Source organism: Thamnophis sirtalis, unplaced genomic scaffold (assembly GCF_051295495.1).
Source record: "Thamnophis sirtalis isolate CommonGarterSnake01/CBP01778 unplaced genomic scaffold, rThaSir2_p1.2 scaffold_8, whole genome shotgun sequence".
NCBI classification, from domain to species: Eukaryota; Metazoa; Chordata; class Lepidosauria; order Squamata; family Natricidae; genus Thamnophis; species Thamnophis sirtalis.
In genome coordinates, this window is record NW_028261388.1 from 40,315,571 (window position 1) to 40,340,554 (window position 24,984).

General features: G+C 38.6%; 2 protein-coding genes across 2 annotated transcripts in view; one reads left to right on the forward strand and one right to left on the reverse strand.

Annotated features, from left to right (window-relative positions):
- The window catches only part of POU1F1 (POU class 1 homeobox 1), a 24,443-nt gene extending 21,758 nt beyond the window's left edge, over positions 1 to 2,685 (forward strand). Inside the window, exons 6-7 of the mRNA XM_087721506.1 lie at positions 1 to 61; positions 2,475 to 2,685. Of these exons, the coding sequence (XP_087577632.1) occupies positions 1 to 61; positions 2,475 to 2,685 (272 nt within the window). The remainder of the gene's footprint in view (positions 62 to 2,474) is intronic.
- On the reverse strand, positions 2,634 to 24,984 carry CHMP2B (charged multivesicular body protein 2B). The gene is made up of 6 exons (XM_014051902.2): positions 24,706 to 24,984; positions 9,642 to 9,733; positions 8,202 to 8,396; positions 6,243 to 6,345; positions 5,818 to 5,924; positions 2,634 to 5,687 (listed from the first exon to the last, which is right to left on the reverse strand). The coding sequence occupies exons 1-6, from the start codon at positions 24,737 to 24,739 to the stop codon at positions 5,574 to 5,576; spliced, it is 645 nt and encodes a 214-aa protein (XP_013907377.1). The 5' UTR covers positions 24,740 to 24,984; the 3' UTR covers positions 2,634 to 5,573.

A 24,984-nucleotide genomic window follows, 5' to 3' on the forward strand; every position in this document is an offset into this window, starting at 1 on the left:
CTCTATACAATGAAAAAGTTGGCATGAATGAACGGAAAAGAAAACGCAGAACCACCATTAGGTAATAAGAAATGCATCTTTTTCACATATATAGTCCTCATGAGTGATAGGGATTCTGTCTTGATGATTAGGCTTCTCTACTATATTCTCATAATGATCTACAACTTGTACGCAACTGCTTGCACATGCCTATTTAAACTGTTAGGTTTCAATGAATTTCTAAATGAACAGAGGTTGACACAACTTCTGTGAACTGTGAAAATAAATATTACACATTTCTGCAAAATATGAACAATTGAAGTTAAAAAGAAGTTGGCTTTTACAGCAATAGAACACAAAACATACTTCCAATTCAACTATGAAGGAAATGTGGAACTATTTCCTAAATCTGAATATTATTAAAAGTCTATTGGGAGATCTCAAATGCAATATATGTGAAGGTACCCAAGAATATTTCTGATCTAGAAAACTTCTGCAAGGCAAGGTGGGGAAAATTACAAAGAAAAAATGATCAGATTCTTAGATGGTTACAGAAAATACTTGAAAAATATTAACTTGGCCATAATTACAAAAATAAAAATACCAAATACTGATTGGAAAGCATCCTAACTTCTCTACCTACCATATTTTTCTTATTTTGAATTTCTAAACTAGAACATATATTTTATATTCTTAGAAATTATCTTGTTTTGTACCTTGAGATTATATCGTTATGTCCAATGAACAATCCATTGAAACACATATTTTAATCAAAACAACAATCTTTTCAACAACCAAAACAGCCACAAGTGTTGTTTTTATTGTATTCATATTTTTTTGCAATTTTGTGTGTTATTTATAATTTATCAGATTGTAAACTGCTCAAAATGTGTGGTTTATGATCACCTCAAACTTCAAAATCACTAATATTTAACAGAATACTGCTTTTATATCAAAACTGAAGTACTGTGCTGCCCTCTTGTGACTAGAATTGTTGGCTACAGTTATATTACATTTTGAAATTAATTATGTTAAAACTAAGAATAAAAATGTTATTACTGTATAGAATCTTTTATAGCATTTATAAGCCAAATCAAAGCAACTGTAAAGCAGAAAAGGATCTTTGTGAGCCAAATTGACACAAAAGGAAGCAAAAGAATTTGCTCACAGGATTAAGAGAGAGACAAGAGACATTGTCTTCATTCTCATTTGTCCTTAATATTCTCTAGATAAATGGGACTGTTCATATTCATGATTTCCAGGAAGGTAAGTCATAAAATACGTCAATAATATCAAAGCAATATTAAAGGGTAAGAATAGCAGCAAAGAACAATTATATAAATATATATCATTTAGAAGTACTGAGACAACCATGCGGCTTGGATCTTTTCTTGGATCTTTTCTTCCTGTAATTTGTTACTCTTTCTTTCTTATATAAAATGGGGAACAGAGGCTAATGAAGATGATGCTTTTCACTGTTGTCATTGAGGCTTGCTAAATAAGCACTGGCAATAAGGTCAAGCAGCAGCCAAGAGCAGAACATCAGCAGGCCACTATAACACTCAACTATGCCCAGTAATGCTTAGTTACCATTAGCCCTAGGAATCTTCTTTAACCTTTGGCAATAGCAATTACAAGCACATTAGCCAAATCATCTATATATCTCTATCTATAGATGTAGAATATTTTTTCTATTGAGCATTCTTCTGGGGGAAAAAACAACTATCTGCCAATCTACTGAATTAAATCTAATGCCACTCTAATGAATATTATCTGGTAAGGGACCAATGGCAGCATAGGATTTCAGAGCTGAAGAATCTTCTTGGATGAGAAGCAAAACGTCTTCAAAGAAAAACCAGATAGTCCAGTTACCTCTTGAAAAAGCAACTTTGGGACATAGAGTTCCACCAATTGTTTTGCTGATCTCTTTTTATGCTACTTTAGGCACTGATTGGGGTGAACATGGAAGTGTCCTTCCCGAGAAGCCATATTCTATACCAGTGATGTGCTAACCTTTTTGTCATAGTGTGGCAAAAGTGTACATGAACGCACATGCACCCATAATGCAATAGATGCGTGACCCCCATGCCCCACCCTCCATGCATGCATGTAACCCCCCCACATGCACACAACCCCTCCCCCATATGCCCCAGGCCCACACCTATGCTGGTGCATCTCCCGCATGCGCCCCAACCACCGCGCATGTATGGCAGAGATCCGAAAACCAGCTGCCTGGTGGGAGACGCGCACACAGGCACAATGGACCAGAAATGGGGCAATGACTCGCGTGCCCGCAGAGGGTTCTGCGTGCCACCTGTGCCACCATCATGGTTCTATAGTCAGTCTGTTGTATACCCAGACATATATACATATGATTTTACATTCTTTGCAACACTGAGTTACTGATTACATATGATATGGTGCACACTGTTTTCACATAGCAGAAGAAAAGCTCTGTTTGGAATATGATTGCCATATGGTATTTTTCTTTTCAGTATTGCCGCAAAAGAAGCTTTGGAAAGCCATTTTGCAGAACAAAGCAAACCTTCATCCCAGGAGATCATGAGAATGGCAGAGGGGCTCAATTTGGAAAAGGAAGTGGTGAGAGTTTGGTTCTGCAATCGAAGACAAAGAGAAAAGAGAGTAAAGACAAGTTTACACCAGAACACCTTTAATTCCATTATTAAGGACCATCAAGAGTGCTAGAATTCTTTCCACAGACAAATAGATTTCTTAGCTTTGTTTGAAAAACTTCTTGCCCCATTTCACCGACAAAGAAAATAGCATACCTTTATAAATGTATTTAATAATGAAAAGTTTATGTATTTCTTTAAGTGCCTTTACTTAAAAGAAGACATTAAAACTGTATTCTTCAAAAATGATTGAGAAGAACACTTCACACTTCCCTGCTATTCTTTAAGATGTTTTTTTTTCAGGATTCTACACCAGCCAGAAAAAGAAATTTAGCTATTTAAAAGTCATATCAACCTTAAATTATGCTTATGCAACTTCTAGGTCATTCTTCAAAAGGGTCTATTGCTCAGGAAGACCTATCATATTAGTGCAGAAAGGCAAGATATTCAGAAAGCTCAAAAAATGCATTTTCCCCCTGTTATGAAGACTGCTTGGTCACTTTATTGCCTACATTTTTAGTTTTTGTAGAGTATTTCTTGGTGCTGGAAAGGAAAACATAATATTTGTTAAAAATATCAAATATACCAATAAATTAAGTCAATAATATGTTCTTTATATTTAATTAAATCAAGTTTTTAAAATTGTATATTTATTTTTAAATGGGAAGCATTATGCCAAGTTCCATTTGCAATTTGAAGATCCAGTTGGTAGCCTGGTACTATCTATCTCATTCACAAAATGGCTATCACTAAACAATATTACTCCTGATCCCCAACTTCAAATCAGATACAAAAAAAAATATCATTATGGTATCTATATACTGTAGTTGTATAATCCAATACTTAATTGGCATCATTTATAGTTAAGATGAATTAGTATAGTACATTACAATATAAAGTATTTCTCTCTCTTACAAGGGCTGGAAAAATTGCAGAAGTTCCTAAAGCAGGAAGAGATGAGAAAACAAACAAACAAACAAACTGAAATTGAAAAGTTGCCAAGTTAAATTCTGCCTCATATTGGGTGCATTTTCCCTGTATGCTTCTTCTATTAGATGTTCCCTTTAATCTACAATTATAGAATAATTAATTTTTAAACATAATTTTCAATATTTCAGCTGAGGTAGTATTTTTAAGATATTTTTCACCAGATGAATTATTTCTCCTCATTACTAAGTTTATTCTATACAAATTATTATAGATGTTTTGCAAGCAAAAAAAAGAAAACAAAGATTTTTTAAATTGCAATTCTTTTTCAAAAACTGATGTTATTAATTTAACTAAGTATCTGAATATAGGGAAGATGAGAAGATTAACAGAATATTTTTTTTTTAAAAAACAGTCATATCTAGCATTTACATGCTACACAATTGTGCTCATGCCTGGACAGAAGTTCCATTAAATTAAATGGAGCTTACTTTTAGCTACTAGTATATAAAAAATTTCTGTCTAAGTAACCAATTCATAAATGATTTCAGATCCATATTAGGCAGTAATATAAATTAAATCTATCAAATTAAATTGGCAATTAATAAAGACTTTTTCATTTTTACACAATGAAAGCTTACACAACCTAACCATAGTGGGATATACTGCACTAAATATTGTAGCTATTAAATCAAATTTAATAATATTTAAGTAATTTGACACGATGTATAATTTTAAAATTGAATGCTACATTCTCATTGCTGTTGACATTCTATTTTCATCTAATTATTGGTAAAATAAAATAGCTTCAATAATTATTTTGTTATATCATTCATTGATTTCTACTTTGCACTTACAAGATCAGTGTCAAGTCTGCATTGCAGTTTGAAAAAAATACAAAATACTCTTACAACCTGCTCTTCTATTGCTACACATTTCAAGTGTCCTATAACACATATGTGTTATTTAAACGTATTAGGTGCAAATTCAAATAAATTCATTAACTTCAGTTAAGCCTGTGTACAACATTCAAGTGTAAAAATGGATACAGAGCATATTATATTGGACAATGAAGGATATTTTGAAAAGTAACATTTGTTTAATGAAAAATTATGCATGGTATTTATGTACAAATGATATTGCAGGAAAAAGATTATCTTTTTCAGGTGTTATGTCCTCCATACCAATAATGGAGTTCACATAATTTCAGTGCTAACATAAGTTAATGGCTTACATTACTTTTCTCACATTTCAAAACTTAATTAAAAGAAACCAAACATTATATACAGAAAGGCACAGACTCTTCTTCAAGTCAGTTATATTACAGTACAGTGGAAATTATTCAAATTATCCTTTCCAACATTTTGCTAACAGAAAATTATTTTAGACCACAGCCCTGTTTCCTGAAGTTCCACTAATTGGGTATCAATACTCTTCCAGAATCTATAATGGAAACATATGTATCATTTTAACATTAAATTGAACTAGAATAAGTTGTTAAAAAGTATTTAATGAAAAATTCCATACATTTTTACTGAAATTTTTATAATCATTCTGCTGAAGATGACAACTGTCTCTTCCAACTCATTAAAAACAAGCTGCATTTTAAGTCATGTTATTTCTTAAGAAGTGTTTACAATTAAAGCAGAGCTGAAATTCTTTCAGAAAGGCTGCTTCTAATAATTTACAAAATGTAGAAATATAAAGATGAATGGAATAGTTACCAAGCTAAATATTTTTTGTCCGAAACTAAACCGAAGAAATCAAAATTTAAACCATATGTAATAAATGGCCTGTTAACAAAATATCCCAATTTAATAAAAGATATACAAATTCTTCATGACATATTTTGTTCTGCTCTCTCTCTCTCTCAAGTTTAGTTCTTCCAGCTCTCTGTAGAAATTACCATTACCAATAATGGCTTAGGCAAGATTTGCGATGAAATCTGGTTTTTTATTGAAACCTGTACTGGAGGTTTGTGCATATGCCAATATTGGAGCAGCTGTATAGGTCAGGCTTCATATTAGCATAAAGCTAATCTACTCCTAAAGCTTTAAGTTGCCGCTCAATCTCTTCATCTGAAATTGTAGCATTTTTTGATGTAGATGCAGACGGCATGCCTATCGCAGCTGAAGGAGCCTTTGCCATCTAATAAAAGAAAAATAAAATGAAAAGTTTAATTTATGTAACTAAAATAACTCATCAACTGCAAGCATACATCCAAAAAACTGCTATTACAAAGTAAATTAAAATAGGGAGGGAAGACACTTCTTCATACCTTTCCAGATATTTCAATTCCAATTTCATCAAGAACTTGGTTAACAATATCCTGGCTTTCTTGTTCTTCATCAGAATCATTGAAGATATCATCTAGGGTATCGTTGACTTGAAAGAGAAGTCAAAGCCAAGACTTAGCATAGTAACTAGAGAACCTCAGCATAACTTCTCACTCTTGTCACATAATTTTTAAAACTAATATTGGAAATATACTGTTTCAGCTATTCCCATTTCACCCTCTTGAATGGGCAGGGAAAATGTTCATTTCAATGTGCTTTCCCAGAATGTTGTCATTCTTTTCCAAGATGTTTATGAATATAGCAACTTCAATCAAAACTAGTTTAAAATCTATGAAATCAATTATATCACAAGCCTAAAGTAGAACTAAGAAAAAGGTTTAGCATAATATGAAAAAAAACAGCTTACTCATTTCTTCTGTCATTTCCATTTTCATATTTTCTTTCTGGAAATTCTGCATAGTTTGCAGTGTCTTCTGTGGATCCATCTTTTTATTGACAGCCAGCATTGTCTACCAGAATAGAGAGAAGGTCATTTCATATTCAAATGTATTGTAGTCTAATATTATATAGAGATCACACCACCATTGCAATTGTATATGTTTAAAAGAAGAAAATTCATTATCTTGTTTGTAATCCAAGTTTCATCGTCATAAAGAGTTGTTAGAAGTAAGCTATCTGCAAACCAGATTTCAATAATAACTATTTCTAATTTTGATTTAGCTTGGTCAACAATAAATTAGAATTACAGATTCACAATTTGAAGTACGCTACTTAGAGCCATAAAGTTCAATATTTACTCAGTAGACAAATTCAGATTAAAATACAACTAACAAATGTCCATTTAAGCCTCTTACTCAGCAAAGGAGAACTTGCTTTCTCCTTAAGGAATTGACCTTACTGCTCTTATTGGCAGGAGGTTTTCCGAGCATCCATCTGGAATCTGCTGCCCTGAATTGAGGACTATCATTCCATATCCTTCTAATAGGATGTTTAAGAACAGGTCATGGCCTTTTTCCTTGTGACATCACTTCAGGCATATGAGAATGTTAGCATATTCTCATACACTTATCATTTTTCATGGCAAAACAATACATTTCCTTCCTTTTCATTTTTTTTAAACATGATTTTGTTTCCTAGATTCTGAACATCTGTATTGGCCTGATCAAGTTTGTCATTTTTAAAGTACTTGGCACAGTAATCAGGGTGCTCTAATCAATGCTACGCCTAATATTACCTGACCACAAATACTGGATTCATCAACCCTTCTTTGTGTATTCTTTCTGGAGCAGAGAATTTCACTTTGATTGCAAACATTGTATTTAATTTTAATTACGGTTATTAAAATGAGCCAGCTTCAAACAATAGTTGATGGTAGGCTTATTTCAAGTATATGTAAGAGTAAACATTGTTCAGGGGCTGGGAAATGGCAGGTTTAAGGATGGTTTATGTAATCCCAGCCCAGAGTTAACAATTTTACATTAACAGATACATTGTGGCATAAGTGAAACCTTTACATAATATTTTTAATATAATATAAAGGTCTTACAAATAATGGAACAGCAAAAAATCAGAAAAGTTTTATATTTCTTTAATTAGTTGCCAGCTGGAAAAAATGTCTTAAAGTTATTAGGCAATTGTTTTCTGTGCCACTTACCGTATTTTTCGCTTCATAAGACACATACTTCCTCATTCTCAAAAGTGGGTGGAAATGTCTGTATGTCTTATGGAGCGAATATGGACAGTAGCGGCGAATGGCGGCAGTGATCCCTGCCGCCTGGAACAGCTGATCGGTGTATTCTGGGGAGGCCAATCAACCGCTGATCAGCTGCCTCCCCGTGGAGGCAACAGACACGGAAGAGGCAGGATGTGTGCTGCAAGGACAATAGCCAGATAAATATCGCATGGACGCTGGGAGGCAGAGGCAGATTTTTTTTCTTGTTTTCTTCCTCTAAACCTATGTGCGTCTTATGGTCAGGGGCGTCTTATGGAGCAAAAAATACAGTAATTCTAATCGACCAAAATGCCCTAGATCAAGTTTTCAACTGCTGTGCCATGGCACATTTGTGTGGCATGAAAGGTCAGATGGCATGCTGTATTAGCAAGCCAAAATAAATGACAGGAAGTGATGTGCTGTTGTGTAGCTGAACAACCAGAGTCCCACTTCCATTACATCACAGTGGTAAATTGCTTCCATTTATCCTTCTATGTCCCAGCAACCTGTGATGTCACAGGACCTCTGGTCCTGACTATTACAAGTATGCGCTGAGATGAAAAAGATTAAAAAACACGCAGTAAATTTTCAGACAGGGGTTTTTCCTAACTACATGACTCCCAGTACTTGGGTTAGTTAGGACCAATTGCCTACCTTTGCTGTTGTTGACACTGCTCCTGCCATCTTCATCTGGGAATTCATCAGTTTTGTCTGAGTCGACATGGATGTAACTTTTGAACTAACAGCATAGGTTCGAGTTTTCTGTTTTCTCAACTGCACAAGCTGTTTTGCTAGAACCTTACAGGCTTCCTTGTTTCCTGTTTTAGCCATTTTCTTTATTTCCAATTCCTATTTATTGAAAACAAAGCTGATTTTAATTTTTATTTGCATTTGTATTTGATGAATTATCATTATAATTATTATAATAAATAGACAGACACATAACTACCGTATTTCCCTGAAAATAAGACAGGGTGTTATTTTCTTTTGACCCCCAAAATATTGCCTTGGCCTTATTATCATGGGGGAAGGGCTTATTGTTTTGGGGTTGCAGGGTGGCTACTCTCTTACGAGGAGGCTCCTGAAGAGCCTGGCACAGCCTCAGGGGCGAACGGCTATGTTACGCTCTCACAGCAATGCAACATAGCAGCCATGAGGTGACCATGCTTGCGAGTAGCTGCCCGACAACCCCCCCTCTCCAGCTGGGCAGAACATCACTCACCAACCCAGTGGTATCTCAAAGGTGCCAAGCCATGGGGGAACAGTAGCTTATGTGGCTTGGCGCCTTTGGGATATCGCTGGGTCAATGAGTGACACTCTGCTCGGCTGAAGGAGGGATTGCATGAGCACCTGTTCTGTCCCCTGCCAACACGCCTCCCAGCCTCACCCCACATGGGCCATCTCTCCCTCCAGGGCCAGGGCACTGCCACCACCATCCCAGCACCGAGGATGGCTTCTTCCAAACCCCGGAAGTCTGCTGCCGAGTCTTCTAGCAGCCGGGGCAGAGAGTCTTCCGGCAGCTGGCCCACAACCATAGAGTACACTCCCAGAGCACTGCCCCAGCTTCCAGAACACTCGGCAGCAGACAACCAGGGTTTGGAAGCCACAGAAGAAGATATCCTCAGTTCTGGGATGGCAGCGGCGGTGGCACCCTGGCCCTGCAGGGAGAACTGGCCCAGGCTGTGGTGACGCTGGGAGGCACATGAGCAGGAAGCAGAACAGATGCTCGTGCAATCCCTCTTTCCAGCCAGGCAGAGTGCCACTCATCGACTTAGTGGTATCCCGAAAGTACCAAGCCATGTGAGCGCCTCCCTGCTGCTTCCACGGCTTGTTGCCTTTGGGATGCCGCTAGGTTGGTGAGTAGTACTCTGCCTGGCCAGAGGGGAGTGTTATCCAAGGGGTTTCTTTTGGGGGGTGGCCTATACACCCCCAAAATCTGGCATTGCCTTATTTTCAGAACATGTCATATATTTGGGGAAAAACAGTAGTAATTGATTAATTTGTACTTGAAAACTCTAGAATACAAAAATATCATTTTACAAATTGGCCTCTTACTCTGAAAAAGTAAGAGTAAACTTTTTTTGATACGCTTACCAGTTGCTTTTCTTGTCTCTCCAAAGCTAGTCGATCTCTTCCTATAGCCCTCTGTGTACCTCTTAATTCCTTATTTTGTTCTTTAATTATATCTAAAACCAAAACATTTACAGTTAATTCATAGACATTAAAAACATGAATAAGACATTGATTTTCTGACAGTGAGAAAGTATTCTTAGCTGGGTTGCTCTTCTTACTAATTACAGAATGTCAATTATTTTTCTTAGATTTCCAGAAAGAAAAGAGACTAACTTCTTATCCAAGTTCTATTTGCTCTGAAATTCACCACAAATATAAATCTGCCCATTCGTTCTACATTTTTTTAAATCTTAATTTGCTGTAATTTAATCCTTACCAATGTTCTAAAGCTTCAAATAGTCCTCTACTCTTTCTGATACAATGACAGAAAACTCAGTTGTGTGTAGTCATCATTATGAAAACTTCATCTGATGAACTATCTTTCCTCCTTTCTCCCAGATAAATAGGAGAAGTAACCCAAACAGGTTCCACATGGTAGATACATCGTAATTCATGGTGTCCAATATTCATATTTATTAATGACAGCAAATAATAACTTTATTGGTGACATGGGATGGAACAGAGAAAAAAGGGAAAGCAAAAAAAATACAGCATTCAATTTTTCAAAACTCCAGGACACATCAACCAATCTCACCCGCCACTCCCCAATAGGTACTGAGTAACATAAACTATCTTAAAGACTAAATAACTGCTGAAATAGCACTGCTGTGACTAGTTTGTGAAATAGCATTAGGGTCAGACGGAATTGGGTGGCAGGGGGGAGGGGTATTCAATAGAATGAGGGTCAACATTAAAAAAATCTATTGACTATTCCATGCCTCATGTACTGTATTTTGCAGAATATAAGACACACCAGAGTATAAGACGCACCAAGATTTTGAAGAGGCAAATTAAAAAAGTAGGTATAGATAGAGGGATAGAGAGGGAGAGAAAGAAAGAGAAATACAGTAGGTTGGTAGGTAGAGAGAGTAGTTAGGTAGGTAGGTAGGTAGTTAGATAAAGGGATAAAAAGAGAAAGAGAAATAGAGATAGAGAAATACAGTAGGTAGGTAGGGAGAGAGAGAAATAGAGATAGAGAAATACAGTAGGTAGGTAGGGAGAGAGTGTAGGTAGAGGGATAGAGAGAGAGAAATAGAAAGAGAGAGAGAGAGAGAAATACAGTAGATAGGTAGGGAGAGAGTAGGTAGGTAGGTAGGTAGGTAGGTAGATGGAGAGAGAGAGAGAGAGAGAGAGAGAGAGAGAGAGAGAGAGAGAGAGAGAGAGAGAGAGAGAGAGAGAGAGAGAGAGAGAGATAAGGTAGGAAGGGAGAGAGAGAGTAGGTAGGTAGGTAGATATTTCCAGGTGTATTTATCCATGTGCTGTAGAAGGAAATCGCTGACAAACCTTAAGACTTTGTTCCTGCTGGCACAGAACTTGATCAATGTAATTCTCATCAGTTAAAGAGCTTTCCAAAAGGGGAAAAAAAAGTTTTTGCACTCTGTAAACCTCCGAAAAACAGCCTGTTTTTCATGAAAACGGGCTCATTTTTTTTTCAAATAAAAGGCATGAATAGCCTTGGAGGGGAGGGCTTGCGAGGTGCTCCTGTGGGGGGTCAAAAAACAGCAAAAATGGCCTATTTTTCACAAAAACACAATAATTTTCAGTACATTCAACTGAATAAAAAAGCCAATTAATTAGAAGAAAACTTAAAGTGATTTTTCTAATACAGTAAAGTTGTGTGTATGTGTGTAGTGTAGTATATCGGTTTAGGTTTGAAGTTGTGAACAGCAACTAGCATGCATGTCCTGTTTTATGTCTTTAGATTCAAAATTTCTAAGAATGTTTTACAAGATAAAATTTAAATTGGTAGAACTAATTTTCATACAACGAACCTTAATCAGAATAAGACATCTGCCCATAAAACAGGCAAGCACAACCTCTCTTGCATTAAGATTGGTGAAATTTAAAAAATATCTTTGGCATACACTCATGTAATTATAGACATTCTTTAAAATAAAGTGAACATTAAAATTAATTTTAAAATTATATACATATCATTTTATATTCAAATCAGGAGGATTCCACTAAATCTATCTATCTCAGGATACTTTAAAAAATGATATATTGAATTGAATTGAATACTTTATTTGACTTAGTCTTATTAGACATTAATTTGTCTCCAATGCAGAAACTCTCGTGTAAGTGTAAAATAACAGAATAATGATAATACCAATAAGGGCAAATAAGATAATAATAAGGATAAGTAATAATACTATAGCTATCATCACAGGGAGAAATACACATGGACATAAGGCAGCGGAGCTGAGAATTAGGTGTTCAGCAAAGTGATGGCCCTAGGGAAAAACTGTCCCCATGTCTAGTTGTTTTGGCATTGCCCTGTATCACCACCCTGTGGGGAGGAGTTGACAGTTATGTCCAGGATGTAAGGGGCCAGCAAATATCTTCTCAGCCCTCTTTATATATAATGCAATTCAATCAACTATTCTTTTGTTGTGGAAGTACAACTTAATTACATATACAAATAGTAATGCTAATGAAATATTAGCTACTATCTACATTTGTCTTAATTGGCTAATATCTGTAAACAAGTATTTTTTTCACTAGAATTATCAAACTATGTTGCAATAGATTAAAAAATATTTAGATAAGAATAGTATTTCAGCAACTTCAGAATTATATATACAGTCCATCTTCCTTTCCATAAGATTGGGGGAAGGGCGTTCTCATATTTTACAGTTTTTATATATTGTAAATGAGGGAACAACATATATGCATCCATCTCTCTGCATCTGGCATCTTAAAAAAAGAACAAATGTAATACATTCTATAATTTTGTTGTTGTAGCATGCCTATTGGCTATATTATAACCATTTCAGGAACCAGCTTTTAGGAAAGGTTATCTCTTAAAGCTGCATTCTCCAAACTGCATTCTCCAAACTGCATTCTCCAAACTAGTACTGTTCAGAAGTGATGAACTGCAGTCTTGAAAATACATACCTACTGCGGCTGCTAACGAAGAGCTCAGTGACAAAATACTTTCTACTCTCCAGGTCCCACCTTAGTTGTTAATGATATTGTGCCTACCCCTGGCTGTTCTGTGAAATCCTGAGTGGTTGAAACTCCTAAATTTGATCTCTTCTCTTGCTGAAACAGGTCTGTGAGCAAAAGCAATGCAATGGGTGGTGTAGGTAGGCTAACAAAGGCTGTATAAGTAACACATTATTTTTTTCCAATTATTTTTTGCTGGAGTGTATGAAGACTGTTTTTTTTAATCCACTCAAACATAACGAAATGCTGGAAAGAAATATTGTACAGGGGCTTAGAATTCTGTCAGTCAGAAGGCTAAATCTTTAAAACTAAATCTAAATTGCACCAAATTTAATGACAAAATAAAAATCAAATTAAAAAAAAACTTTCCCAATGCAATTCAAATGGAGAGGACAATAGACAGTGGCTTGGAATGCTGCTAACTGCTTTGTTCTTAAGCAACCTACCTCTATTCTTAAATTTACCTCTATGTAACTTGTAAGAAAAACTGATATTAAGGGATTGGAAGTCATTCTCTATTTTTTTTTTTTTACAATTGATTATTAGAAATAAATTACATGAAGGGGACTGGGGCTGCTAATCTATCTCTTCATCAGCATAATAATACCATTATGGATAATTTTGAGAATTTCAATTTCAATTTTAATGGATTTGTATGCTGCCCAATCCTGGAGGACTCCAGGCGGCTTACATAAAAACAGTTTAAAAAAGAAAATATTAAGAAATTTAAAATATAAGACAGAACGAATTTTTAAAAAAGGACACAACATGCACTCGTTCTTAATGGGGCTGAAGGTCAATCAAGATCAGCAACCCCAGGCCTGCCGGAACAGCCAGGTCTTAATAGACTTGCGGAAGGCCGAGAGAGTGGGGAGGGTCCGGATCTCAGGGGTTAGATCGTTCCAGAGGGCCGGGGCAGCTACAGAGAAGGCCGTCTCCTGAGGAGCCGCCAGACGACATTGTGCAGTCGATGGCACCTGGAGAAGGCCCACCCTGTGCGATCTTATTGGGCGCTGGGAGGTATATTGCAGGAGGCGGTCATGGAGATATCCAGGTCCTAGGCCATGTAGGGCTTTAAAGGTAATAACCAGCACCTTGAAGCGTGTTCGGAGACCAATAGGGAGCCAGTGCAGCTCACGAAGGATAGGTGTAACATGGGTGTATGTAGGTACACCCAATATCGCTCGCACGGCTGCATTCTGGACCAATTGTAGTCTCCGAACACTTTTCAAGGGCAGCCCCATGCAGAGCACGTTACAGCAGTCGAATCTTGAGGTGACGAGGGTGTGAGTGACCATTTGGAGTGCCTCCCGGTTCAGATAGGGACACAACTGGTGTACCAGGCAAACCTGGGCAAAGGCTCCCCTGGTCACACCTGACAGATTGTGTTCTAGGGTCAGCTGCGGATCCAGAACATCCAAGTTGCGAGCCCTCTCTGAGAGGTGTAAGATTTCAACCCCCAGGTTTAAAGGTGGAAAATCTGTTCTATCTTTGGGGGGCAACATCCAAAGCCACTCAGTCTTGTCAGGGTTGAGTGCAAGCTTGTTCATTCCCATCCAGACCCTGACAGCTTCCAGGCACTGGCACATTACTTCCACCGCTTCACTGAGTTGGCACGGGGCAGACAAATACAACTGGGTATTGTCCGTGTACTGATGATGAAATCAATCTTCTCACGCGCCTTGTGGCTCCCTCATGGGAGCCATAGAGGGGCGCTGGGCAGCCATGGGCCTTGCGAGGGGCTCCCCAGGACTGGGACCCTGCCCCACTTCTCCCCCCAATGTGCTTTCTAACTGGCCCTGAGGAATGTCCAATCCCTTCCTCCTCACGACAAGCAGGAGGGCTAGGCCAATCACCCCTGGCCTGGGCCTTGCGAAGGAAGTGCTGGTGAAAAAAAGGCCTGCGCACGTGGCGGCAGCCAAAATGGTCGCCAGAACTCCAAATAGCTGGTGCGGCTGAATCAGGGGCCGAAACGAAATGCTCAGCAATCCAGGGGGCTCCGCGGCACAAGGCTCGCACCCACCGAAGCTTAAACTGCATTGGGCGCTCGAACAGAGTGCGCAGAAGCTGCCTGGATGCAAGCGGCAGGTCCGCAACATGTGGGTGCCTCATGCCGCTATCCGAGCTTTCTGCCTGCCTCTGCCAAAAATGCAAGCTCCTCGCAACAGCTGCGTTGGAGCACCGCACCCCTGCTACCCCGGGGATAGGCTTGTGACTCCAGGCCCACAGATGGGGGGTCAGAACGCCCCACAGCCCCCCCACCTCCGGAGGCAGAAAAGACTGACCCCTGGGCGGCAGCAACAAATAGAATTTTCAGTAAATTTAAATCAATTTAAAGTCCAATTAAACCGAATATAGTAAGCCAATTGAATCAAACAACAAATATCACTAACTCTCTACTCACAAAACTCAAGCAGTGCTTGGACCAAGAGACTGAGAGGAAACTGGGCTAGAAAGCCAGGGAAGGAGAATTTAAGAAGTTTTACTCTCAGTCTTGGACCAATCAGGCTTTGAGAATACCCACACGTGACCACTCCCTCTCTTCCACTGGAAAACAGGCGCTCATGCAACCCCCCTCTCCAGCCAGGCAGATCTCCATACACTGACCTCTGCCTATTCCTAATGTGCGAAGCCGCGAGAGCTGGGGGGTGGGCAGAGCACCACGTGGCTTGGCGCCTTAGGGATACCCCCTAGATCAGTGAATGGCGCTCTGTCCGGCTAGAGAGGGGATTTGCCGGGCAGCTGCTCATGAGCATGGTCACTTCATGGCTGTTTCATCTCTGAGGCTGTGCCCGGCTCTTCGGGAGCCCACTTGCAAGGGAGCAGCTGCCCAGCAACCCCAAAACAATAAGCCCTCCCCCTATAATAAGCCCAAGGACATATTTCATGGGGCAAAAGAAAATAAGACCCTGTCTTATTTTCCGTGAAACATGGCATATGGCTTGAGCCAGGATATTCAATCCCAAGAGAGATTGTGGAAAAATTGAAGAAGAGGTATTTTTCTCAGAATAGGCAATTCAATCCAACTACTAAGATGGAAAAAACGCTCAAAGAAATTCTGCCTTAATTAACTCACTATAATTGAGATTGGCCATTCCTCCTGTAGTTTTCAAGATTTTGCATTTACTCCTATGGTTCTCTATTTAGGTAAATAAAGATTACTGAAACAGTGACTCAGTCACAGATTTTCTTCTAGTTTAATGGAATCTATGTCATTATTGCTTCTTTAGTTATTGTCAATTACTTGGGATTTGGTATTGTATTTTCCCACTAACCAATATGAATAGGAAACACCTGAAGTTTCCTTTCTTAACAGAATGTATAATGGTGAGGGAGATACACAAAGGTGGACCTGGGGTGTATCCCCATTCTTATGGTATTCTGTGGAGTAATGAAAATTTGAGCTTTTGATGATTAAAATGTATTATAAGAGTTCCATGGTTTTCATTATAATAAGCTTTATTCTGTGCTTGATTTTGTACTTTGCTTAGAGCTTCTAAAGTGAGACAGCTGATAAATCTTAAAAATAAACAAAAATACTTAGGTTTTTATATACGCCAATATATTAACTACATACTAAATACAGAAATACAACTTTCTTCCTATTTTGTTTGCAAATTAATGAATTATATGGATTAATTTATGATGCTATTATAGTAATTTTAGTATGTAAATAAATGCAGTTACTTCTAAACAGTTTTCTGAAATTAATTATTAACCTAATATTAATGACCAATTTTATTAGGATATGTTTATTTAGAGATGCTATTGGAAACACATTCCACTGTGAATTATAGGCGGTATTTTATTAACTATAAACATAGAGAAGGTAACAATAGTGGCAATGATTTATTTTTAAACAAAGGGTTGTTTTTTTTTAAAAAGAAAAACTCTAGTGTTATCACTTGTTACACTTTGGCTGAAAACACAAACTGTATCTTCTTTGACTAAAAGAAAATCAAGCGACAGTCTGGGAGATTAAAAGCAGAGGTTCAGCTTCTAAAGAAAATGAAGTTTTTAAATTATACAGCTGCCAGTCAATGATTACATTTATCTATTTCTTTGTAAAAATAGTTTGTGGGGGTTTCTTTTTATCCCTAAGGCCATTTCAAAGTAACACACAATAAATCCAAAATAATTCATTTGCAGCTGTTCAGGAGACAGACAATTTCTTCCCCTTCTACAGAGAAAAGGCCAGTCTATTTCTATTAAAAATCCCATTTCTTTTGAAAATGAAATATTTCCAAAGTAAGTTCCATCTTGGTTTCACAATCTAAGGAAACGCACAATCAATAATGATAGGAAGTGTCCCTGCTTCCCCCAAGCTAGATTGTAAAAAATGAACAAAGTATGATTTGTAGTCACAGATTTATTTTAAATCTTATATTAATCCTCTTTGAAATATGATTTTCCACCCCAGTAACATTTCTAAAATAGTACAAAATAAAATTATTTCAATAATAATGTGTAAATATATATTTCTTTTTTTATTTTTTTTTATTTTTTGTTCTCTATACACAATTATAGGTATACATTCACATAGTTAGCATTCTTTTTTTACATTCATGGTTCTTATACATTTGTCATTCCATTTACAGAATTATAATATTCCATTTGGGTTGCTTTGTTTATCATCCCTCGCCTGTTTTGACACCACTTTCTTCTCCCTTTCTTTTCTCCCTCCCTCCCTTCTCTACTTACTTACTTCCTCCTTTCCCTTCCTTCTTCCCTTACCTCTCCCCTCCTCCTCTCTTCCTCTTTCCCTTCCTACCCTCTGTCCTTCTCTCTTTCTCTCCTTCTCCCTTCCATCTTCCTCTCCTCCTCTCTATCTTCCTTCCCTTCTCTTCCTCTCATCTTCTGTCCTCTCTTCCGTTCTCTCCCTCCCTACCTTCTCTACTTTCTGTAAATAGGTATTTCTAGCTTGCAATGATTGGAATATAGTTTTAGTAGTGATGGCATCCATCTTTCTCTCCAAGAAACTTATTTTCCAAGGCACAGTAACTTCATTTATTCAATTTAGCATGGCCCCCTAACCCCGAAGATTCTGGATCTTACAAAATCCATAAAAAGAAGTAAAAGAATTAAAACAATTAAAAGACACATAAAAAGGTGGCCTGACATAAAACAATTATAACAAAGAGGTAAGAGTTTTAAAAGCAACATATTCAAGAATGAAAACAAACATGCCCAAACATAACATCAATCACCTGAAAATCTGCAGTTCAGTTTAATTTATATTAGTCAAGATTAAACTAGTATTACCATGTTAACTTTTGTTTGTGCAAACTATAAAATCAATTTTAAACTCCTACTGAAAACTGAGTAGGTTTAGGTTAGGAAATGATGCTGATGGTTGGGTCTTAAATGAGAATTTTAGGGGAAGCTTTGGATTCATTAGAACAAAAATAGCCTGTTTTTGACATGAACTTAAATCTGACACAAAGTTTTTTGTTATTCTATTAAAAGAGAGAAACATCAAATCAAAATTTTACTGTATTTTTCGGAGTATAAGATGCTACGGAGCAGTGATGTGCGGTGAGGTTCACGGCCGGTGAGGCAAGCAGGCAAAACCCGCCATATGTCTGCCAGCGCCAGCCGCCTGCGTCGGGGCTTCAGGGGCAGCTTCAGTGGGGGGGGGAAGAAAGAAGAGGAAACCTGCAGCTAGGCAGTCCGCTCATACACGCAGCCCCCAGCCACATACTTCCCCTTTGCAAAAGGCAAAGTCGAAGCAAAAGTGGGCACAGCAAAGCCAGACCCGAAGGCGGTTTGAGAGGGTTAAAGAGAAATCGAGGAGCCGGAGAGGAGTGGGTCGCAGTGCTTCTTACCCGGCTTGGAGAGGCATGGACAGGGGGGTAGGGGACTCCTGGCTCAGTCCTCCTCCCTCAGCGGCCTCTGGGTCAGGGTGGAAGGACGGTCAGAGATACTTGGGCGAGCAAGCCGCGCACAGCGCTCTGAGAAGCAGCGGCACCTCCACTGCCTTCCAGCCTCCTTCCATCTATCTCCTCCCAACTCATGTGGCGAAAAGAGGGTTTAAAGGGACTGGCGGGCGGTGAAAGAGAAAGCCGTCACGTGACGACGAGCCCGTTTGCCGCTCCCGCGTGCCTCCTTGGCTGCAAAAGCGGAGAGGTCCTCTGGGCGTGTGCAGAGTGCTGCCTTCACTAAACCCAAGTCGGGCCGAATTTCCTTTTTTTTTTTTAACCTTGAGGCGGTTTAACAGGATGGAGTGGCTGCACTGAATCGTGAGGGCGCACACACACCTCTGTCTTTAAAATATATGCCGCCACGCCGGCCATACAGCGGAATGTGTCCTGCTCTATGATGAAAAGCCACGCCAGCACTTTAAAGTGCATGCCGCCGCACCGGACATACAACCGGACATGCTCTATGGCGGGGTGCGGCGGCATGCACTTTAAAGTTTTTTTAAAAAAAATAAAGTGCCTGCCGCGCGCCAGCAGAGGCGGGTAAAACACACACACACACACACACACACACACACATTAATTACAATAATACAAATTACAATTACTTACAAATTACAATAATTTTGAATTTCTCCCTCCAGCTGTGTCACAGAGGATTTCAATTCTCCTCTTGTCTGCCATGATGAAAATGTAAAAAATGTAAAAAGAAAAAGCAAAAGCTGCTGGTCAGGCTGGGTTGCCAGAATCCCCAATGGATGACTCTGCTTAACTGTTTAAAAACAGCCTCTTAAAAAAGTGCCCTCCGCAGGAGGAGGCGAGAAAACCACGTGCCTCCTTTGCATAAGGAATTTTTCGCCTTTTAACCCTTGCTTAACTCTGCTCAAGTGATCATAAAGATAGTCTAAAGGAGGCACGTGGTTCTCTCACCTCCTCCTGCAGTTAAGCACTAAGCAGAGTCATCCACTGGGACTCTGGCAGCAACTACCTCAGCCTTTTTCCTTTTAATTTTTTTTTCTTTTCAGGATGACAGTGGTGAGGCCCTGCCTCCCCTGACTGCACGTCCCTGCTACGGAGTATAAGATGAAACTTAGTTTTTGAGAAGGAAAATTAAAAAAAATCTGCCTCTGCCTACCATCTGGCTAGCGTCCTTAACAAACAGCCTGGTCAGCTTCAGCACATTAGCCTGATTCAGCATGAGCAAATGATTGGCGGGTGGTCTCCCAGAATACCCCCAATCAGCTGTTCTCAGAGGTGAACTTTAGCAATAGGTTTGCTGCTTGTGAGCATGTGCAGCAGTTCCAGGTTGCCATTTTGGCCTCTGTGTCTTGCTTTTTCAGCTTCCAAATATTCCGTTTGAGACACTATCAAGGCTGGGGGATTACAAAGCATATTGCTGCCTGAAAACGTGATGTGCAAAGGACAAAAATGGGGTGTGTGAAAGTGGCAATTGGTGGCAATATGCTCTGGTGATACTTGGAGCCTTGAACGGGTCTCAAATGGAGTGTTCAGAGGCTGAAAACGCAAGGTACAGAGGCCAAAAACGCAAGCCACGGAGGAGGCGATGGTCTGTGGCAATCCCTACAGGCTGGAACAGGTCTAACATGTGATGTGCTGAGGCCGAAGGGTGGGGTTGGCAGGTGTGCATTCAGTGTATAAGATGCACCCAAATGTTCAGCCTCTTTTAGGGAGGGGGAAGTGTGTCTTATACTCTGAAAAATATGGTATATTAATATAGTAAAGAAACCATTATAAACAATTCAGAGTGGTCAGACAAAATTAATTCGAAACATATACCATATACCAAACATATACATACACCACATATATAGCGTTCTTTTACCTAATCTGAGGCAATGTAGAAAAAGGAGGCCTCTCCTGGTCCTATTGGATCTCTCAGCAGCTTTTGATACCAAAACTATGAGGTACAGGAGTTGGAGGCACTATTTCTCAGTTTCTCACAAAGTGAGAGGTTAGGCTCTTGCCTTCCCCTCCCCTACCAGGGATGTCACAATAAATGGTCTTACTTTGTCTATTCTTCAACTAGTGGGAAGTTCAGGGAATAGTATCATCAGAATACTTCAGTTGGCTATCTAGTATGATATCCAACAGGATGCATATCAGTAGGGAGAAAAATAAGGTCCTGAACTCACTCAGAAAAAAAACCATGCACATGTACCAGGCTCATCAATACCTGGGAGAGGATCTAGGTGCCTTGACCACTTTAGCATGAGACAGCAGTGTGCTGTAGCTGCTAAAATGTCAACACAGTTCTAAACTGCATCAACAGAAAGATAGTATTAAGATCACTGGAAGTGATAGTACTACTCTATAATGCACTAGTGAAACCACATCTGGACATTGCACCCAGAAAAAAATGCTGAGGTCCTGGAAAGACAGAAGAGAAGAGCACTGAAGACAATAAGAGGTCCACAGGCTAAATTATATGATGAACAGTTAAGAGAACTAGGTATGTTTAGTGTAACAAAGAGAAAGTTAGGGGAGATATGATAGAGGACTTCCAATACTTGAAGGACTATCATGGCCAAGAGAGGGTCAATTTATTCTCCAGAGCATCTGAGGGAAGGACAAGAAGCAATGTGTAAAAACTAGTCAGAGGGATATCAAAACTAAGGAGGAATTTCTTGACAGACAGAACAAATAATCAAAGGATCAGCTTTCCTCCCAGAATTGTGAGTGCTCCATCACTGGAGATTTTCAATAATAGACTGGACAACCATTTGACCAGGATGTTATAAGGTCGGCTGCCTTGAAAAGAGAGTTTGACTATAAGACCTCTGAAGCCCCTTCCAGTCCCATGAGTCTATGTTCTGCTCTACGTACATTCTAAAATTGGTCTTAAAAATATGTCTTAAGCTGAATGGCCTATAAATAAAACACATAAGACAAACAAAAATGTTATACAATTATAATACCTTATGAACCAAGTCACATCACGTTCCACTAATGATCTGGCCATAAGGGCTGGGGTAAGAAAGGGCTGAGAGGAAAGCTGTTTTATAGGCAGGGACTGTGATAAACAGGGTATCTGTCCTGGGTTAGATACACTCAAGACACTCAGAGCATATTTTCCTTGACAGATCTGATGGGAAGGAAAGTGGTCTTGCAAGTAATATATTTGCAAGTGAAAAAAAGCAACAACCAAAAATAAAGACTCCTGCCTTGGGCAGGGTATTGGACTAGAAAACCTTCAAGGTCCATTATAGCCCTATAATTCTGTGACACAGAATTTTATATTACCATCTTTGGATGGAGAGATTCTGTTGACATCATATCTCAACTCCTGAAGAACAGACTGAATAAGGAATTAAGAAGTTACAATTTGTCATTGTATGTTGAGACTTGTCAACCCCAGCATTATTTCTATATAGACAAGCAATGCCAGGAAGAAAATGATTTGTGATTTAGAGGTCATTCTGGACATATGACATGCTTGACCAGGAAGTATGACTAGGAGACTTTTGCACAATTTTCATTGATACATTTTATGACTTTACATGCCACAGGAGAATGAACTATAGCTTTTATCTTCATTATCACGCAACCATACAACCCAATACACTTTATATGGCTGCCTTTAAAGTCTTAATGGAAATTGTAATCTCTCAACAATGCAATGGTCTATATAATTCCTGACTTAAACCCTGTACCTTACGTTTCCCTACTTTTTGTTACTGATATGGTTTGGAGGAGAAAGAGGTGTTTTTTTTGTAACTCAGAGTGAAATTCAGCAGGTTTTGATAAGTTCTGGAAAACTGGAAGCGGAAATTTTGAGTAGTTCGGAGAACCAGCAAATACCACCTCTGGCTGGCCCCAGGGTGGGGTGGGAATGGAGATTTTGCAATACCCTTCCCCTGGAGTGGGGTGGAAATGGACATTTTGCAAAATCCTTCCCCTGCCATGCCCACCAAGCCACCCCCACAGAACTGGTAGTAAAAGAAATTGAATTTTACCACTGTTTTAACTGTATTGAAGTTTTAATTTTGTAATATTGTAACTGTGCAAGTTTTTGAGAGTGAAGTTTACATTAAATATGTTTTATTTTCAGTAGCCTTGAAACTTTGGCATTAACCTCGTTCTTGGCAACTATTATGCCTTTTTAATTAGTTTTCATGAGAACAAAGCCAGAGTAATTTTACTTGGTCTTCAGATTTTCTGCACATTCATTCTTATTGATATTGTTATGCTGTTATTGCTTATATGTTTAATATTTGCTTTGGTTTATTATCATAACTGTTTGCATGCCAGAATAATGCATAATATAGGACAGCTTTACCCCCCTGACTGTCCGATTTTAATAATCACAGAAATTTCTATTACCTGGAAAACGTATGCAGAAAACTTAAGTCTTCTGTGAACCATTGATACTATCTGTACTGAATTCATGAGAGCAAGAATATTAGTGGCATATAAAAACAATCTGAAAAACACTGCCTCCCCTCCTTTCCTTTTTTACAATCAATACCTTTCAGAAGCCACATGAGTTTATCAATGATAGTTTGGATTTGTGTATCAGCATCTCTTCCAGTAGAGTTAAATGTACAAGTTGAAAGGTTATCCTTGACAAGAATTCATTGTAAAGTGGATGCTACTTTTTCACAACAATCTATTTTCAAATTAAATCAATATGAAAATTGTAAAAATTAGAAAACTTAGGTTTAAATATCCATGGCATGTAAAAAATATTCAGCATTCAGTAAACACATTCCAAAGCTCCATCGCTATTGTAATTTAAGTCTCAGTTCACAATAACAATAAGATAGCAGCTTTTGTTCCAGTCATAATAAATTTCCCTTTTGCCCAGATATAAATTATCTGCTTCAAAGCAGATCAAAACACTTCCCTGCAGTTATCTATTCTATACAAGAGGGGGAAAAAAAACTTATTTAAAATGCAGTGGCTTCTGCCTTTTGATCGTTGTTGTTTGAGCTGTGATAACTATAAATAGCTTGTCACTGTGTGTGTGCCTGTGTGCTCTCTTCATATACAAATATATGGAAGAAAATGAAGATATATATTTTTATTTTGCAATACATATATAGCAATGCTAATGGAAAAAAAGGTTTTTTTTCAAACTATTTGTTTCCTAACACTGGTGTGTCCTGGAAAGTTCCAAAGGGTTTTTGGTTTGTTAATTTTTAAAAAAACCCTGCATGAGACACTAATTTCAGGATTAAAAAATCATATGTAGACTATTTCTACCAATACTTTCAATTTGCTGTAAAAAGTAAGTCTAAGTATCTTACATCCTCTAAAATAATCCCTTTTTCCCCATTTGAGCAGTTTAGTTCCCTATAAAGTTTACTTAAAAGTACATACAATATTTATCTGAAATACATCTATCTACCGAGATACAGCTTCCTCAAATTCCTTTAAATTTAAATTAGTTTATGTAATGTTTTTCAATCTAAATGTATGGCTCAATTTCATTTGTTCAACAGAGATTATACACTTACAAAACAATTCCGGAAATTAAATAGCCTAGTAGGTTTGCTTCTACTAATTCTACAAACTATTTCAACATAGCTTTATAATAAGAGCTTTAATAACGCATATCAACACCCAAAACCACCTATATATTTAAACCTAGTACAAGTCAAACTGAAAGCGAGAAATATTTAGACCAAAGGGCAAGGGACCCAACCCAGAAAGTAGCATGACTACTAATTAACACCAAGAATATTTTGGCAATCACGGGGCAGAGGGTGAAGGGGCAGGGTGGACAGTCATGGAGGGAGGGGGAGCTAATACATAATTTCGCCAAGAATCGTGCAGGTAATAATAATAAAAATGGGAGTTTCGAGATCAAACTCGTTAAAATACAGCTGAATTCCCCAAAAGCTCTCAGGAAACCCTGGAGACAAGATAAGATGAGCCTCTGACATCAGAAGTGGGCTACACAACCGAAGGGAGCTATAGGAAGGAGTACATTTTTTGAGAAATTAAGGGAACCTCTGTTGCAAAAGGCGCGGCAACCCCACCAATCACGACGACAACAACAACATAAATAAATAAAAGCAGGTTTCGACCTCACTCACCGTCCACTGTCTTTTTCTTGAAAAGTGAAGCCATGGCGGCGTCCCCAACACCGAAACCAGTCGAGACGCCGGCCGCTTTCCTATAGTTCTCAGGTGACCAGGAAGCTGCTTCAGCGCAGAGACGGAACGAGGAAAAACCCGCCTCCCTTACTTCTGAAAACGCCAAGGCCGTGCCAGCTGGGAGCCAGCGAACGGCAGCGCTGGAGGTGGAGCTGGAATCGGGCTAGGCTGGGAGGCGTTTCTGCCGCCGCGTTCGCCCCTCGCCTGCCTTTCCCAGGG

Excerpts from the sequence above, each read along its gene's own strand:
- CHMP2B (XM_014051902.2), bottom strand. The coding sequence starts at position 24,739 with ATGGCTTCACTTTTCAAGAAAAAGACAGTGGACG. Across the intron at positions 6,346-8,201 it reads CAGTGTCAACAACAGCAAAG|ACAATGCTGGCTGTCAATAA; the intron begins GTAGGCAATTGG and ends CTATTCTGGTAG. Across the intron at positions 5,688-5,817 it reads GAATTGAAATATCTGGAAAG|ATGGCAAAGGCTCCTTCAGC; the intron begins GTATGAAGAAGT and ends TTCTTTTATTAG.